Source organism: Hyalella azteca, unplaced genomic scaffold, assembly GCF_000764305.2.
Source record: "Hyalella azteca isolate HAZT.00-mixed unplaced genomic scaffold, Hazt_2.0.2 contig11274, whole genome shotgun sequence".
Taxonomy (NCBI): Eukaryota; Metazoa; Arthropoda; class Malacostraca; order Amphipoda; family Hyalellidae; genus Hyalella; species Hyalella azteca.
The window spans coordinates 636855-654303 of NW_025941275.1; the positions used below are offsets into that span (position 1 = coordinate 636855).

General features: G+C 41.9%; 1 protein-coding gene across 1 annotated transcript; it reads right to left on the reverse strand.

The window, feature by feature from the left end:
- Window positions 1-484: 484 nt before the first annotated feature.
- On the reverse strand, window positions 485-15593 carry LOC108680640 (uncharacterized threonine-rich GPI-anchored glycoprotein PJ4664.02). The gene is made up of 17 exons (XM_018169512.2): window positions 15339-15593; window positions 15024-15199; window positions 14546-14700; window positions 13821-13899; window positions 13246-13377; window positions 12632-12764; window positions 11764-12162; window positions 11297-11444; window positions 10612-10739; window positions 10161-10411; window positions 9811-9955; window positions 9148-9379; window positions 8906-8974; window positions 8067-8125; window positions 7511-7609; window positions 6803-6983; window positions 485-6464 (listed from the first exon to the last, which is right to left on the reverse strand). Exons 1-17 carry the CDS (start codon window positions 15552-15554, stop codon window positions 1828-1830), a joined length of 7239 nt encoding a protein of 2412 aa, XP_018025001.1. The 5' UTR covers window positions 15555-15593; the 3' UTR covers window positions 485-1827.
- Window positions 15594-17449: the final 1856 nt, after the last annotated feature.

Here is a 17449-nt window from a genome sequence, read left to right on the forward strand (position 1 = left end):
AAGAAGCAGCGTTAGCATCTCAAAGAGACGAAGTGACAAGGAGGGACAGGTGAAAAGCTACAGAAACGAAGACACTCGAACAAGAGGTCGTTTACACGGGACGTCGGCCACCCGCACGAGAGAGACGGAGAAGGGAAATGTAAAGAATCCTACCTACATAATAACTTAACCCCAAACCTGAGACCTGCAGTCAGACACCGCGAGCTCAGCGGTGGGGTGCTCAAGAACAATCCCCTAGGAGCGCGAGATCCCATTGGACTTCGGACGAGCACAGACACGAGTTAGAAGTCCTCCCTGAGGGGAGATCTCATAGGATACGTGAAATATTTCGTAAAATATCTCTTGGCTTAATCGATTGCCGCGTGGACAATATTGGCTATTAAATGCTATCATCAACATAACAATGAGCAGGATAATAGCATAATAAGGTGTAAAAACTCATTGGTATGTAACTAAAATTTCGAAAGATAAAAAAATTAGGAAAGATTTATCAATTTGTACTATGCGATACAGAGATCGAACAGAACAGCATCAAAAACATAGGAGATAGCGAAAAGATTTTAAAATAACGTACCACGCCAGGAAAAAAACTTAGAAATTATAAGTCGAAATTTAGAATCGTGAAGCTAAAAAAGTAGACAAGGTAATTATTATCCAACAGTCGGAAGAAAAATCAATTGAGGGCTTTAGCAGTCTCGTTGGCTGGCACTGCACGCCTATATGATACAATGATGATAATTTACACGAGATTTGGGTCGACGAGCAGAGATAGGGATTTTCCGAATGAAACTGGTAACTCCGTCACAATGCAGAATTTGCCATGAATCAATTAGCGTTTATGTACAAGCGACGCTTCTAGAAAAAAAAATACTTGGGAGACTTGACAGAATCGTTGTTACTTTTCTGATACAGCCAACCGTGCATCTCAAAATCGTCTGAACTGAAGTGTGGACGTTATTATACATACTTAATATATACAAATATACCTACGCACCAAGAAAAGAGAACGCAAAATTTCAGGTTTGTAATATTAAAGATAAATTTTTTTAAAGTTGTAATGCATACATAGCCTTAACAGTCAGAAAACAAAGTGAAATTGACAGACAGCACTGGACAAGATGATAAAACGGTAAAGATATTCCAGAAATATACGATTAATTATAAGATACTAATGATATTTTTCGGGATTTTCTTTTTTGAAGTTGGCTTAAAACCTCATTTTGAACAACGATTTTTTATTCTTTTCATCTCTCATTGGAAAAGTATGCAACTCCAAAGGGCTTACTTGCCTCGTTTGAGTAGCGTAGCTGGATCTCATGCACTAAACTCGGTCCTTTGCCCACAAGCAAGTTTCTAAATTGCAAAGGTAGTCCACTGACTATTGCGCTCACGACGTTCGTGTCAATCATGCATACCGCGTTCAGAATATCCCCACAGTAAGTTACAACACCGTTCAGAATATCCCCAGTAAGTTACTGAACACCGTTCAGAATATCCCCACAGTAAGTTACAACACCGTTCAGAATATCCCCAGTAAGTTACTGAATACCGCTCAGAATATCCCCAGTAAGTTACTGAATACCGCTCAGAATATTCCCAGTAAGTTACTAAATACCGCTCAGAATATTCCCAGTAAGTTACTAAATACTGCTCAGAATATCCCCAGCAAGCCACTGAATACCGCGTTTAGAATATTTCCAATACTGTAAACCCCTGAATACCGCTCAGAATATCCCCAGTAAGACACTGAATACCGCTCAGAATATCCCCAGTAAGACAATGAATACCGCGCTCAGAATATCCCCAGTACGCCATTAAATATCGCGCTCAGGACGACCGCTTCTTTCCACTCCTGAGATGTGCTGCAGTCTTTTCGAAAGGTATGATGCTGAGGCGCGCACTCGACCGCTTTTGAATCTTGCCAGACGAGTTTTGCTTGGCACCACGCGTAACTTTCCGACCAGCAGACGTCTTCGACGATGCACTTGCGCTAGCCGATTCATCTTTGGTCCCAAAAACAGCTAGTTTAATCCCAGAACGGTCTTGTGGACCTTCGCACAAAGGATCATCTTTGTTCTGTTCGGGCAAAACGAATTTCTTGTGCGTTGGTGATTTCGCGTCGTCAGATGCGAGGGAGTCAGTACATTCAACTGGATCGGATGAAGATTTATTCAATACATCAGAACCATCCTGAACTTGTGCAGCAACTTTTTGACAAGAAGTCTCATCCGATCCAGAAGGACTTTCAACAAGTATCGGCGCATCAGTTGACTTTGCGTTTGCTCGTTCAGTAGAATGAAAAACATTATCATCCTCACCCGTTCCTGAAACTCGCGCAGATTTAAGATTATGCACAGCTGTTGAGGCATCTATGAGTAGGTCACAAGTAATCGTGGTCGACGAACTTGTAACGATGGGAAGGCTGGCAGGTGGTCTTTTCAGTTCAAGTTCGCTCGCTTCATCTGATTTAAGCGTATTAGTTGAAGCCACAACATCGTGAAGGGAAACTTTAGTAGGTATTTGACCTGCATTTTGCTTGATTTTCTTCGTAATAGATCCTGGTGATAGGAGAGATGCATGGAGCTTCCCAGGTGATTCTTCAACGCTCGATGCCCCAGCACTAGAAACTGACGACTTGCGCTTCTCCCTACTTGCAGCAACCATTATTTGGCCCCTGGTAGGCAATGCACTAGGATCGTTAATCAAAATTTTTACCGGGACTTTCGCGTCAGATTCTGCTTGGCTCGCAGGCGAAAAAGAAACTTGCTTATTAGTAGGCGTACTGCTGTCGATCTTCCCAAGCATAGAATCAGAACTCATAGCACGGAGAGTTAATTTGTCCGGTTTGGCAATGTGAACTTTGTTGCTAATAGTGCATTGTTTTGGACGAAACGCTTCGTTAGCAGACACAACGCGCACAGTAGGGCTGCGAATACGATGGGACCCACGAGTCTCATTGACGTTCGATGAATCTTTCACAGAATCCAAAGTAGTATCCAGTTCCGCGATGTTTCTTGTCCTTTTTTCGACTTCTTCCGATTTATTAGAAGTAGCTACAAATTCCGCAAATGTGTCCCTGTTGGTCTTTTGACGGCTTTGGGAAGAGACCGAATTGTGAGCAGGTTGGGCAGCTTCAGACGCACCAACAGTCATCAAGGAAGGAGAAGTTAATGTTACCATAGATGCTGACACTAACATCATTACAGGATCTTTTGCGTTGATGCTTGACGAGATTTGAGTGGGAGGCTTTGAGTCAACTTGGGCAGGTGCGGAGCTTGAAGATGTTCCTTGCGCGGGCGGCACTGGAGTGATGGGGCTTGCACTGGAAGAAGCGATAGTTATTTTGTTAGTGTTCAGTATAGAGTGTTGTCCGGATGTCAACTTAAGAGAAGCCGTCGTAGGACGCACAGTCAGTTTAGTGATGTTCTTCCCATCGATAGTACCCAACGATGAGCGTCCAGGTCTTAGGATGGTTGTGCCCTTGCCGGGCTGCGTCGACACGATGATCTGAGATTGTGTTCCAGGTGGACAAATCGAAAATTTTGAAGAACTCGTTGAAGATGATAGAATTTTTATCTGAGAACAACTTGACTTAGATAAGGTGATTTTACTTTTATCCTTGAGAGGAAAAGTACTTGTCTGAACAGATAAACCAGATGAGCTCTCACCAACAATTTCTACGTCACTTGAGCTATCCGATTCGTGGCTACCTTTCTTAAAATTTGGCTTACAGTTGACCAAGATCAACTTCTGCTGAGCAATGGTTGATCCAGCCGTACTTGATATATGATCTGTGCTTGAAGATTCAACAACAGCAGGCAAGTTAACTTGCATGGGAGAATCAAGGTTTCCCATTGCAGGCGACGATTGCAGAAGGTAGGATGACGAAGAGGCGTCATTTGTCTCATTTACAGCAGCTATGGCCCCACCAGTCACAGAAGCCTCCCCCGAAGTAGACGCTATTGTTACCTTATTTGTTGGGAAAATACCACTTGACTGGGCATCACTGCCCATCACGGGGGACTGAAGTGTGGAAGATGCTGGAGATGTCTGTTCTTTTTCTTTACTGATGCTTCTAACTTCTTTCCGGCAATGAAGTTTGTTAGTGTCGATTTTAGGTACTTCTTCTAGGGAAACTTCGATGAATTGACCCGCATCCAAGTTTTCATTAATTTGGTTCTCGTCACCATCTTTATTCGTATCTGCACCAGCCTCATAATTGTGTTCAGCACTTGCGAGATTATTTGTTTCTAGGGAGAACTCAGCATCCTGGTTCTGCGTCAATTTTTGGCTTATTTCGGAAGCTGCAGAAGCCAATAGATCGAGCTTTTCGGTCGAGGAGGAAGAAGAGTCAAGAGGCAAAATACTATCTTGAGGATTAAGCATTACAGGTGGAATAACAATCGAAGATGGAACAGGCTCGAGGCTTGATGTTTGTGTCTGTGGAGAAATGTTAGCCAGGACGGATACAGACGGCGCCGGAGTGAGAGTAGATTCAGAAGCAGCGACTGTTACAGCCAAAGTAAGAGAAGCGCCGGCAGCCGAACTATGCGCTGCACTTCCCAAAATGAGTGACGGCGTCGGAGAAGAAACGGTCATCATTCCGCTCAAGGATCCTTGTACTGTCATCTCACTTTGGACACTGGGTTTTAATATTTGAAACGTGCCTATGGTCTCAGGCGAAGCTACTTTAGCTACGATGTTCTGCTTCTTCACGACCAAGGGCTTATAATAAAATTGCGAAGGCTTCTGAGAAGACACCATTATCTTAGTATGACTAGACTGGGGATTGTCAGCAACCTTGAGCACTTGCTGAGACTTTTGTGGCAAAATCTTTATGGTTTGTTCCGAGACTTTCGGCAGTCCGAGAAGAAGTTGCTTGACCCCAACAGGTGTCTGAGTCTGGGATTTGTTAATGTTCTTGCTTGTATCAATGCAGACAACGGTCGACGGGCTAGGGCTTGTGCAAGTACTTGCATCCATCGTAAGAGGTAAAGATAAAGCAACTGAAGTGGCAGCTTTCGATCCAGACACAGGCACGGTAGTGAAGGCGATATTGCTGTTGCTTTTTGCAGCTCCCGTGGATGATGCGATAATTGAAGCCGAGATGGCATCTGCGGTACTGTTTGTGCCTGCACCGACAGTGATTAGGTTCCGTTGAGTGGGTCCCGACCCTCTACCAACACCAGCAGCAAGGGTGCGTGCTTGAACGATACCCCCTCTTGTCATGGACCCTCTAACTCCACCTCTGGTTGTGACGAACCTGGCTCCTGATAAAATGCTAGGGACACTCTGAAGCATGCCGCTAACCACAGAATCTGCCGAACTTATGCTTACGCGACCACCTCGCAGAGTGCCAATGATCTGTGGGACAAGATGGCTTTGAGATTCCATGGCACCTGTCTGGTTAGCAATTGAAGTTGATCCCCCTTTCTGAGTGGCAACGAAACTAGTCACAGGCTTCTGAGCAGCAATGAGGGCTTTTTGAACAGAGGTAGGCGAGGGCAAAACTTTCGTCCCAGTGATAAAAGTAGAGCTTGAAGATTTTGGACTTGAAACAAAGGTGGCATTAGGCTTTTGATTGGCAAAGAGGGAGGGTAAGGATTTTTGGTTGGTAAGTATAACAGGAGCAGTCAAGCGCGGCGAAGAATAAGCCAATGTGGGGCGGATCAGCTTCTTTATGGGAGCCAAGGACGAGACAACAGAAGGCGAAGAAGATACGATCAACGATGGCATGTTGGATGATGCAGAGGAGAGAGTGTTCGGCAAAATAATTCTGTTGTTGGACAGTACCCCACCAACCGAAGTCTGGAATATAATTGGTTTCTTGTTGATTGGAGTACAGAGAGCAGAACTTGCACCCGAATTCTTCCTACGATCGCCAACACTGCTCATAATGCTTGGAATGCTCTTGCGTTTGTCAGCCAGCGACCCACTGCTTAAGCCCATAACACTTGCTAGTGTGAGGTCACTACCTCCAATTTTGGCTGTGGAAGAAATGCTCCCAATGCTACCAACGACAAAGGCAGAAGTTACAGACGACAAAGATCCTTGAGGATGCAGCACATAATGTACTTGATGCGGTTGCTGACTGGTATCTACAATCTCAAACGCTTGGGAAGTGAGGGCTTGTGGAGTGAGGCTCCTTACAACGTTGCAAGTGGAAACTGTTGTAATTTTGCTAGGCACATGAACTTCAGGCGGCGACTGAGGAGTGATGGAAGCAACGGCCGCCAGCAGCTGGGCTTCGCTTTTGGCCGCTAATGCCACTTGCTCTTTGATGGACTTGGCGGACTGTTCCTTCACGAGACCAGTTCTTGCGTTAAGTTTGTTAGACGATTGCGGTGACAGTAACATGACTTCACTGTCAGGGACGGATGATGAAGACGTGCTGACGTATGGAGGACGACCAGGTAACGTGCCCCTGGCTATACCACGACCTGACAGCGCCGAGAGACGGCGACCTGCGTGAACACAAATTAATTAAGCTTAAAAAAACACGAGACATTTTTGCGAACAATGGATGCAAAATCTAATGATTCATTTAATACATGTGGACTGATACATTCCTTCATTTGATGCATATGGACTACAGATAAAATCATTTGATACGCATTGAGTGAGCCGTGCAGAGTCTTGAGAGAGTCGTACATGGCTTTGACTGAGCCGTACAAAGGTTTGAATGATCCTTTAGAGGTACTGATTGTGCAGCATGAGGCTTTGAGTCAAGCGAGGCCATAGGTTAGCCTCTAAGAGGCCTAGTCAATACAACGTGCCAGAACGAGCGCCAAGAACCACGAACCAGCAGACTTGAGGTGCGCCTGTGCAGCGACCCCCACGCCGCCCCCCAAGGCAATTAGCTGCCCCGGCAGGGGGGCACGAGAGCCCCGTCCTCGACCGCGACCTGCGCGGCGCCCCCGACGCCCCGCGCTGCCCCGCACACCTGCTGCCCCTGCAGCACCAGAACCGCTCCACACGCTCTCCTGAAGGAGGTAGCATGTTAGGCTAGCTGTGGTAGGATGTTAGGCTCGCTGTGGTAGGATGTTAGGCTTGCTGTGGTAACATGTTAGGCTTGCTGTGTTAGCATGTTAGGCTTGCTGTGGTAGCATGTTAGGCTTGCTGTAGTAGGATGTTAGGCTAGCTGTGGTGGCATGTTAGGATTGCTGTGGTGGCATGTTAGGCTTGCTGTGGTAGCATGTTAGGCTAGCTGTGGTGGCATGTTAGGGTTGCTGTGGTGGCATGTTAGGCTTGCTGTAGTAGCATGTTAGGCTTGCTGTGGTAGGATGTTAGGCTTGCTATGGTAGGATGTTAGGCTTGCTGTAGTAGCATGTTAGGCTTGCTGTGGTAGGATGTTAGGCTTGCTATGGTAGGATGTTAGGCTTGCTGTGGTAGCATGTTAGGCTTGATGTGGTAGCATGTTAGGCTTGCTGTGATTGCATGTCATAAGGAGATTGCTGAGGTAGCAGAAGAGAAGGTTCATGTGATAGCCTCCGACTGCCAGCAGTCTCACCTCGCGCTGAGGAAAGACAGCAGGCGAGCTGGGCTGGTGTGGAGACGCTGTGACTGATGAGGAGCAATGGAAAGCGCTGCTTGCATTGCTGACCAAAGCCTGTTGATAAGAAGCATGAGAACATTGAGAAGCGACTGGTTGCCGGCTCTAAAGTAGAAACCAAGCCTCAATAATTACATATTTTTGCATTGCTGACCAAAGCCTGTTGATAAAAAGCATGAGAAGCGACTGGTTGCTGGCTCTAAAGTAGAAATCAAGCCTCAATAATTACATATTTTCAGCATTAATACACATTATTTCAGAACCATAATTTATTAACAATAAAAATTGACAAGATGATGCTGAAAACAAACAACGGCTAAGGATAAAGGTAGCGCTTGTATGCAATATAAATATGACAAGTGAATACATGATCTATAAAATTCGAATCAATTCAGCACTTATTACAGTTATTAGAGACACAAAAACAATATTTTTGATCTTGTGGTTATTTTTTTTATTTGCACATGCAACTGCAAATGCATTTTTTACCCAACAATGAATGAAACAAACTCACCATAGAGACGGCAGGCACGCTAAGACCAAGAAGACCATCAGCAGCAGAAACAGCTTGCTCTGTAAATAATTAATCATATAATAACAACATGGGCACAGATCATGCCCATGCCCGAGAGATCGAGATCATGCCCGAGCTGTATAACAGCGCTCTCTAGCATAATATTTAATTGAATCCTAATCATAAGTAATGTTTAGTGCAGTAACTAGATTAGATAACACTAAGTTAGTGCACTGAGCTATCTTGTATGCATGGCCTTAGAAGAAAAACTCATCCTTACTTGAGCGTTAGATAAATTACAAATATTAAATCCCGAAGAAAAATATTATTGTGACTTAAATCACTTAATCGTCTCTAAATAAAAAATGTAGATTTCCTTTCATAAAAAATGAATGCACAGCAATAAAATTTGTAGGCTTAGAAAATAAGAGCGAATATTTAACTAAAACACCAGAGTAGCAGAACAGGAGCCAAAAGGGAAAGATGATAGTCTCAAAACAAGGACTGAATAAATCCCATAATAAGGACGAGTGACTAATAATGCAAATTATGAATTAGGACCTAGTCATAGTTACTAATACGTCTTCACACTAAGGACCAAATCATAGTTACTAACACGTTTTCACACTAAGGACCAAGTCATAGTTACTAACACGTCTTCACACTAAGGACCAAGTCATAGTTACTAACACGTCTTCACACTAAGGACCAAGTCATAGTTACTAACACGTCTTCACACTCAGGACCAAGTCATAGTTACTAACACGTCTTCACACTAAGGACCAAGTCATAGTTACTAACACGTCTTCACACTAAGGACCAATGTTTTAGTAACTTACGCGTTTTTACAGCCGCGACGTCAGGTGAAGCTCCCGCGCCCTCCATCGTCTGCGGGTCAGTGGGCGCGCCTGCACAAATTAACAGAATGCAGTCGAGAACACAAAAGCCTAACTCGACATTGGCCTATGTAGGAAATCAATCAAACTAAAATTCAAAACAAACCAAGGAATTACGCAGGATAACAGCAGTGAGGATACTCCGTCCTAATTACTATGAAAACCTGTAAACAAATATAAATAACCTGTTTGATATTTTTTAGGTGAAGATGGCAACGAAGCGTGTGTAGAAATATCGTCGGGCATCTTGCGTTTATTGCTCAAGGGTTCAGTATTGAAGGCATCACTTAATTTGGCCTCCTTGGCCAGACTGGTGTTGTGGGCAACCGAGGCCGCAGCAGCAGCCGCCTCTCTGATGCCAGCTGGCACGTCCTCCACAACCGGCATGAGACTCTTCAAGAATGTAGCCATTTCGTCCTACAAAGAAACCGTTTCGCCCATCATAATAGTTTGCAAATATTTGTTTGTAAAAACGCAAAAATCATGTGATGTGTCTGCCATATTCTAAAACAACAATAACTTTGCCCAATTTTTCGTGAACAATCTGATGCGATTTCAAATTCCACTTTACCGTAATATAAAACAGCATGTCACAAGTAGAACGCCAACAAAAATAAATAGTTGGAAATGACATGTCAGTACTAGTGAAAAAATAAGAAACTATGTAATTCTAGAACATTTGATTAAAATGCTGAATAGCTATTTTCATCGCTGTAGAAATTGAATAGCTCATTTTGGCTCATAAACCATGCTGACGCTTACAGTGCAATCACACAAATATCATTGCCCCGGGATGCCATAGAACCGAAATACATCTCAGTACACAAGCAAGTGGCGCTGGCACCGACCACAATGCAGCGGTCCACCAGGGAGTGCGTGAGGGCAGCGACGCGGCGATGGTTGTGCTGCAGGCGCAGTTTGTTGTCTGCCCCACACAGCACCACGAGCCGGGCATCGCTCACGCGCTCGCGTAGCTCCTCCAGCGCCTGCATGCTGCACACAAACACATAATCCTGCTTATGCATGTACAGCAGCCCAATGAGCGCTCTCTCACTTTAGTGTCGCGATTATTTCTCACAAAAAATAATCAAGTTGCACTGATCATATTTCCCACTAGTTATCACATATTCCCTACTAATTAATGGGTGGAAGGGTATTCAAAGTTACAGATGCATCCGCCCAAATAGTAACCCCTTACTTGGAATTCTGAGCGCGGTCGCCAACTACGAGCAAGATGGGGCAGCGGACGGCACTGAGGATGCCAGCTGTGGTCACGCGCTTCTCCCCAACACTTAGGAACACGGCGGCCTTGTCATCGCTATTGGACACGTCCGCGGCAGGATCGGAGGACTTCTTACTATTGCTGAGGTCGCCTCTGTAGTCAGCAGGTCCCGAGAATGGTGGAGACAAACACACCACGCCCGAAATTGAGGAGTCCAAAGCAGCGATCTGAGCAAAGCATTAATTATGAACGGTTTCAGAAGCCACGAAAAACGAAAGGAATTTAACGAGTACGGGGCAATTTAGATTGAATCGTTTCAACTCCCATTACCCGATGACGCCACAGTTCACACGAGATATTATTTTAACACAATAGTAAGAAGATTGCACATATCTAGCCACGTACAGTGAGGACATCAAAGTATCACCTGAGCAGCAAGGAGGGCACCAGCCCCCCACCCCGCCAGCACGATGGGACGCAGGGACGCTCGCCACTCCCTCAGCTTAGTCAGCACCGCAACCACTGTCCGCTCCAGCCACTCGCTCACGCTCCCGTCTGATGGTATATAAACCTATAAATAAGTTTCAATGTCCTACATTTCTCTACTGACATCAACCATAAGTGCAGGTGGCAAATTGGTAGATGGAAAAATTATAACAGGCTGCCAACTTCTAATCCACGAAATAAATAATGCTTGTTTTTCAAGTATTTGCTAATGTAAAATTACAATATCAACACAAAATCTAATAAATTCGTAATATTTAAGGCGGAGTTTCTTCCATATATGTAACTTTTCGTATAGTTCCATAATATCACAATGCTAATTACAATTCTGCCACTTGTTCCTCGTTATCACCTCAAAGGCAGCTCAAAATGTATGCATTATCTTAGCAAGTCACACGAATACAAAAATTTGCAACGGTGCGTGATGTGAAAGGAAGAGTTTCGAGTGAGGGGCTTAAATTAGAAAGTTGTCTCCATGAAGCATAACCAGCTCAGCATGAACGGCGATGGTGAGGGTGGTGGTGACACACTGCACCTAGCAGCTCACCTGGCGCAGCATGAACGGTGATGGTGAGGGTGGTGGTGACACACTGTACCTAGCAGCTCACCTGGCGCGGCATGAACGGTGATGGTGAGGGTGGTGGTGACACGTCTCAATGTCGACGCAAAGTTTTTATGTCGGCGGACATCAGCAGCGCAGAGTTGCGGGCAGTGCGGCACCAGCAACACCACCGGACTGTCTGAGCCCAGCGGCCGCTGAGGAGGTATCGAATTCTTCCTTAATCTAACATCATTATATAGAATAACATGCATCATATTTGATTGTTTTCACCTCAAATTTTTGTTAGTCGGTGCATTATAATGAATCCTATTGATCTGTCACGCCGTATACGTTTTTAGATGAGAATTATAATATACAGTCTTGCAAAAAAAAAAGCAAGACAGAACACATTCAATTTAATATAATTTTGTGATGACAATTAACATTCTCTTTCAGCCATTGCATTAACAGAGGCATATATGCGAGAATTACAAAGAACAAGTAAGGTAACATTGGAATTAGTTTGCTACTAACAGGTTTGTTTGAATGTAGGATGGGCATTGCAGGATCCCACGGCCGCTTAAGCAGGAGGTTAAGCCCCAGACTTGATATGGACCCGCCAAAGCTGTTGTTCTTGGCGTCATAAACACCAGCACCAGCAGCAGCAGAACTCGTACCCTCCACACCAGGGCCGTTACTTGCATCGTGTCCTGATAGTCCCACTGCAGCGATACTTGAAGACATAACTCCCCCGTTATCATCGTTACTGGGGGCACCTGCAGGTGCCGTGGTGTGAGGGAACCCAGCACCAAGAGCTGAACTGCTGCTAGAGTTTAATGTTGACGCAGTCGTCCCCTTAGTGCTGCTGGAGGGGAGCTTACTGCTTGGTGCTATCAGTTTGTCCATCAGAGTTGGCACGGCGTAATGAAGACTCTGATGTATTGAAAATGCATTCCAGTATTAGAATGTTTCAGCAAGACATAATAAAATATAGGATTATTATTTAGAAACAAAAACAATTTTCAAGCCAGTCCCTGTGAATAATCTTAGGCAAGCATCATCCAGGTGCTGCAGTACTGTATATATACGATCTGCTTTCACTAAGCAAATGTGATCATTATGTATAATTTGATTTTATACTAAGATCTACAAGACGATTATTGATTAGATCATTTGAGAGAGTACTCTTTACACCAGAACATTTATGAATATAAAAGAGAAATACCTAACAAAAATTCATAAAATTTCAACTTGGTTGAATAATTGGAGTTCCATTGTGCCTGATCACAGAAGAACGATGATTACCATAGAAATTATTTTATTTTCTCCAAACCACAAATAGTAAACAACATTAATAACAACCATAAAGCCACAAGTTTATGTATTGGAGCTGGAGACTTGCCTGTAGGATGTCAAGATAAGCGATGAGGTAAGGAGAAGTGAGGCTGTGCAGCAAGGAGCTGTGCAGCCACTGGCACAGCGACATCTCCCACCGACACTCGCCTGACAGCAACCGCCGAAATTTGCTTGCTGATCTGGAGACAATGTAACTTTCACAAGAGCAGACGACTTCTCACAAGATTTAGACATTGTAAAGAAAAAAATAAAGGTTAGGAACAATAAAATAGGTTACCTGATTGCTCCCATCAGGTGCGTTAGAAAGCTTCTGACGGCAATTTAGTACGCCTCTTCGAGACAATTTTCAGACAGAACTCATCCCCTGGCAAAATGCAGGCCAAAGCTACTTCAGACAATCACTTTCCAACGTATATACTTTGAGTGCAGGGAGAAATTGTTACTCTTCTTCATTTGGCACTATATTAACCTTCATGTTTTTATTCATGTTCATTTTTAAGTACCTACTTCATCTCTTTTGTCACCACAGCACCCCTCCAGCATCACATTCATCGGTGCATCACCAACCGCAGCCATCGTTACCATATATAGATAGTCTTCGTTTCACACGATAATTTAAGCATGATTTAAACTGAACCGGACCTGAGCCCTTTGACTCACCTGTCTAGCAGGGCGCGGCGCCTGGCAGGCTCGTGCTTGACTCCTGAACACGCCAGCCTCGCCAGCCGCTCGCCGTCTAAGATGGCAACCGCTCTGTCGAACACACGTTCTTGCTGCGCCGTCCATTTGTCCCTGACACACGCAACTCAAGTAAGCTACTTAGTATATCTTATGGCAGTTCATGAAGGAACCTGCTACATGAGAAGGCAGAAATAAAGTACACAGAATTGTATAACCACACATTCCTAAAATACAGGCTTGCACTTAACTGAAGTCAGCGGGTGGTAGTGATTACACTAAATACAAACTTTAAAAATTAATTTTACAAAGCCAGATTTTTACATTGTAACGTTCTTGCACAGTTGCACTAGACTAGAGTTCACTAGAGTTTCAGTATGGAGAGACTTATTTACATTGCAGCATGAACTTTTTGAGAACAAATAGCCACAAATAGGTTACTATACCCAAAAGAAAATTATAGCAAAGAAACAAAATCAGTGATTACATATGTGTTGCAAGTAGTGAAGAATTTTAAACCACCAACAACCCAAAAGCAGCAACAAATGTTCACCCACTTGCACAAGTTGATGTCAGGTTTGTGTGCTGCAGCCTCCTCCTCTTCATCAGCCCCACTCACTGCACCACAAGGACCTTCTGTCAAATGAATCGCAGACAATTACCTACTAAGAATGCAGAGTAATCTGTCTTACACCACAGTGTATAGTACTGAGGTGAAATACAAAATAACCAAAATATTACACTTATCAAAAAGTAACAAGAAGTTAGAAAATATATTATATCACATCCCAAAACATATGCCATCAACACATTGATTTATTAAACTGCTTTCCCACATTAAAAACTTTTCACATGATTGATACGCACCAATCTTGAAACTAAATTTTCTTTCTGTATCTAACCATCAGCAATAAAAAAAATGCCCCGATGTGGAATAGTAGTCACTTTCATCCCTATTGCGCCTTTATGAGCATTAATCTATTATCCAACCTAGTGAATAACATTGCTCATTACTTTAAATTATATAAGTATATAATTATTTCAGTGCATTACAAAATTCTTCTCAGCCAAATTTTGTTCATCAGTGCAGGCTTTATAATCAATTGGTTCATCAGTCCACTATTTTAAAACATCAAAAATAATTTAGCATCAACCATGTACTTATCTTGCAAGGAAAATATAGCAGGTTCCTATTGCATACAAAGAACTTAAAGTCAACAATTATTGCTCAAGCTTGCAGACACACTAGATTGGATATAGCAACAAGTTAATAGAAACTAACCTCGTTCAGAAGCTTGTTTTTCAGCAGCAGCTGCAGTATCATTGCCAGCAAAATCCATGTGTCGCTCACACTCGTACATGAGTTTGCAGGCAAGCTCTTCATTGTAGGGAGGGTCAGGTGCACCATCGTCCCAGTCCCCTTCAATGTCCAAAACCCTACAACAAAGTAAATAAGATTATTAATTCAGTGCTTTCCACAGTATTTTTTGGAATGAACATTAAGTGACCTTTAACAAATAATGTCATAAAAATCATGTTTTAAACAGAGGGTATGTTTTGTATATGAATACAAATCTGGAAATTTTTACTTGTAGGTATGTAATTCAGAATTTCAAGTGTACATCCAATGCAGTTCTATCTATGAAATATATAGATACATAAAAAAATTAACTGACAAAATTGGAATCTACACAAAAATAATTTGAAATCTATGGTATGTATAGCCTGGAAATTATCAAAATTAATTATAATAAACTCACTGATCCTCAGAAGTATCTCTAGAAGAAACATGACTGAATTTACTCTCAGAACTGCCTTGAGGAGCAAATAACTTGACAATTGGTGTGTTATTGGTAGCTGAAGATTTCTGCTGTGGATCGGAACTCCAGTGGTGAGAGTAGTCGTGGTCTGACTGGATCACTGACACTATGTAACTCTGGAAGCATTACAAAGATTAGAAGGGAAAAATATGCTGCACATAAATAGCTATAAGAGTATATTGTTACAATCATATTTTTAGAATGTCTATTACAATATATTTAAAAATTGATGTTACTTAAAATAATGTGACTAACCTCAACTGCAGGGTCTCTGTTGGCTCTGAAGATTGCTGCAAAGCTGTCTATTTTTCCTTCAGAAACTGAAACTTTATCTAAACAAGGCCAGTCACCATCCGAGATGAAACTCCTGTCGCTCGGTGCTAAGCATACAGACTTATCACTAGCAACTCCTGCCTCCTGGAGCAACTCCCGCCTCAGCTGGTAATTTAAATCCACTTCTATTCCTGCCATCACAAGCTAACTTCATTCATGATGTTTAAGCCTAGATCAAAACACTAGAATAAAGTAAAAGGTCCATGAAAACATCAATTATTTTAGTTGAGTATATTAAATCTTATCATACATTCATATCATTATCATCATTGAATAAATCATGCATATTTTTGCCAATGAGACTACTGTAATTTTACGAAGAAATCTTTAAACTCCCCCCACTTCTTGCATTCCAGGAAGAGCAAACTAATACATATGTTGAACAAGAAATTCTGGAATAAAAAGCAAACCAAAATCAAATAGGTTAAAGAAACTACCCCTAAGTGCTTCAGAGATGAAAGCTTCTATTTGACATGTGTTGCAGATGTGCATTTTCCATTGTAGTTGTAGTTTTTGATTGCTTCATAGGTTCAGAGTTGGCATCCTAGATTTAAATTGGCATTGAATTTAAAATCACATGGCATTAAATTTAAAATCCATGGTTCTATGGCCTTGATTCCACAAGAATTGCATACTAGTCATGACTTCAAAATCAGCACTTCCATAACAACAGATTCTTCAGATGCTGGTTTTTATGTTTCTTTCACATCAAGAGACAGGCCACTATAGATAATCAGACAGAAGCCATCCGTGAATGAGACTGAACCACTGGTGAATGTGGTCAATTTTGCAATTTCTATGGCCCTTTCCCAATTTTATTTGTAATAATATGCATTTAAACATTACCTTTTAAAGACAACACTTCTAAAAAATCCAATGTCTCCGATGTTACACATGTACGTACAATGAATTTCTAGTTTTATTATCAAATAGGTACCATTATTAAAAAAATTAATTCTTAAATTTTATTCATTGCCTCCGAATTTACGCAAGTGTGCAAAATTTAAGATCAATTTGACAGGTAGAAGTGTGTTAAATATCAATTATAAGATTTGTAGGCTGTAGCAGGCAAAAAAAAAATTTTTTCCATTTTTTCAATATCAAAAATTATTTTTTTTTTAAATTATTTATTCTGTCAATTGATTCATGCATTGACTCCAACTTTATGCCAGTGTTCAAATTTTCAGACCGATTGGACAGGTGTGTTAAATATCGATTACATAAGATTTGCAGCCAACAGACAAACAAACAATAAGAAGTGAAGTTAAAGAGAAGTGTTGTAATAAAAAATTTTATAAACTGCATATTTCTGCCTGAATATTTCAAAAAGGATTCTTAAAACAATTGTTTTTTTCATAATTCTGAGAAAATTCTGCAAAACATACAAAATTGGGAGACAGGCGGCCTAAACAAATTTTCTTAGTACCTGCTTAACTGCAAAAATGACAGACTACTAGTATAGGAATAAGTATCATGAATACCAGCATGAACTCAGGCTTGGAATACATCTACCTTCTGCATCACAACCAGTTTCCCCAATCATTTCTGGAGCCATGAGATTCCCAATAGAATAGATCTACCTAAAAATTAAGAAAATTACAAAATAAGAGAGTGAAATTCTAAATTTATTTCGAATTGAAAACATATCACTTTGTAGCCTTGGAACTTTTTTAATGGGTCAGAAAATTAGGAGTAGGGAATGTGAAATTAACTAGTTCTAAAAATTCTCCCATTTTGAGCCGTGAGATTTCATTATAGTGAGAAGAGGGAAATTCCAATCTTCAATGTTGTGGTGCTTACCACAAAATTGGAAATGTAAGATTTGATTTTGTTGTAGTTTTGGAGTTTGTGGTGTCTGATTGTGATTTATGCTAGATATTTTGGTAGACCAATATTTATTTGTGAGCTCTCAATTTTGAGTGCAACCTGTTTTCATAGCTAGTTTAACACCCACAGCTCTTCTTTGTGTTTATTTGACATTGCATGTGACATTAATAAATTTGATAGTCAACTTTTGGAAAATTAGAGAATTT

What these genes read in the sequence shown, in the direction of transcription:
- LOC108680640 (XM_018169512.2), bottom strand. Translation starts at nt 15,554, where the DNA reads ATGGCAGGAATAGAAGTGGATTTAAATTACCAGCTGAGGCGGGAGTTG. An exon ending in AGAGATACTTCTGAGGATCA is followed by an intron (nt 14,701 to 15,023) that starts GTGAGTTTATTA and finishes ACTTTGTTGTAG; the next exon opens with GGTTTTGGACATTGAAGGGG. An exon ending in GACCGCGCTCAGAATTCCAA is followed by an intron (nt 9,956 to 10,160) that starts GTAAGGGGTTAC and finishes GTTTGTGTGCAG; the next exon opens with CATGCAGGCGCTGGAGGAGC.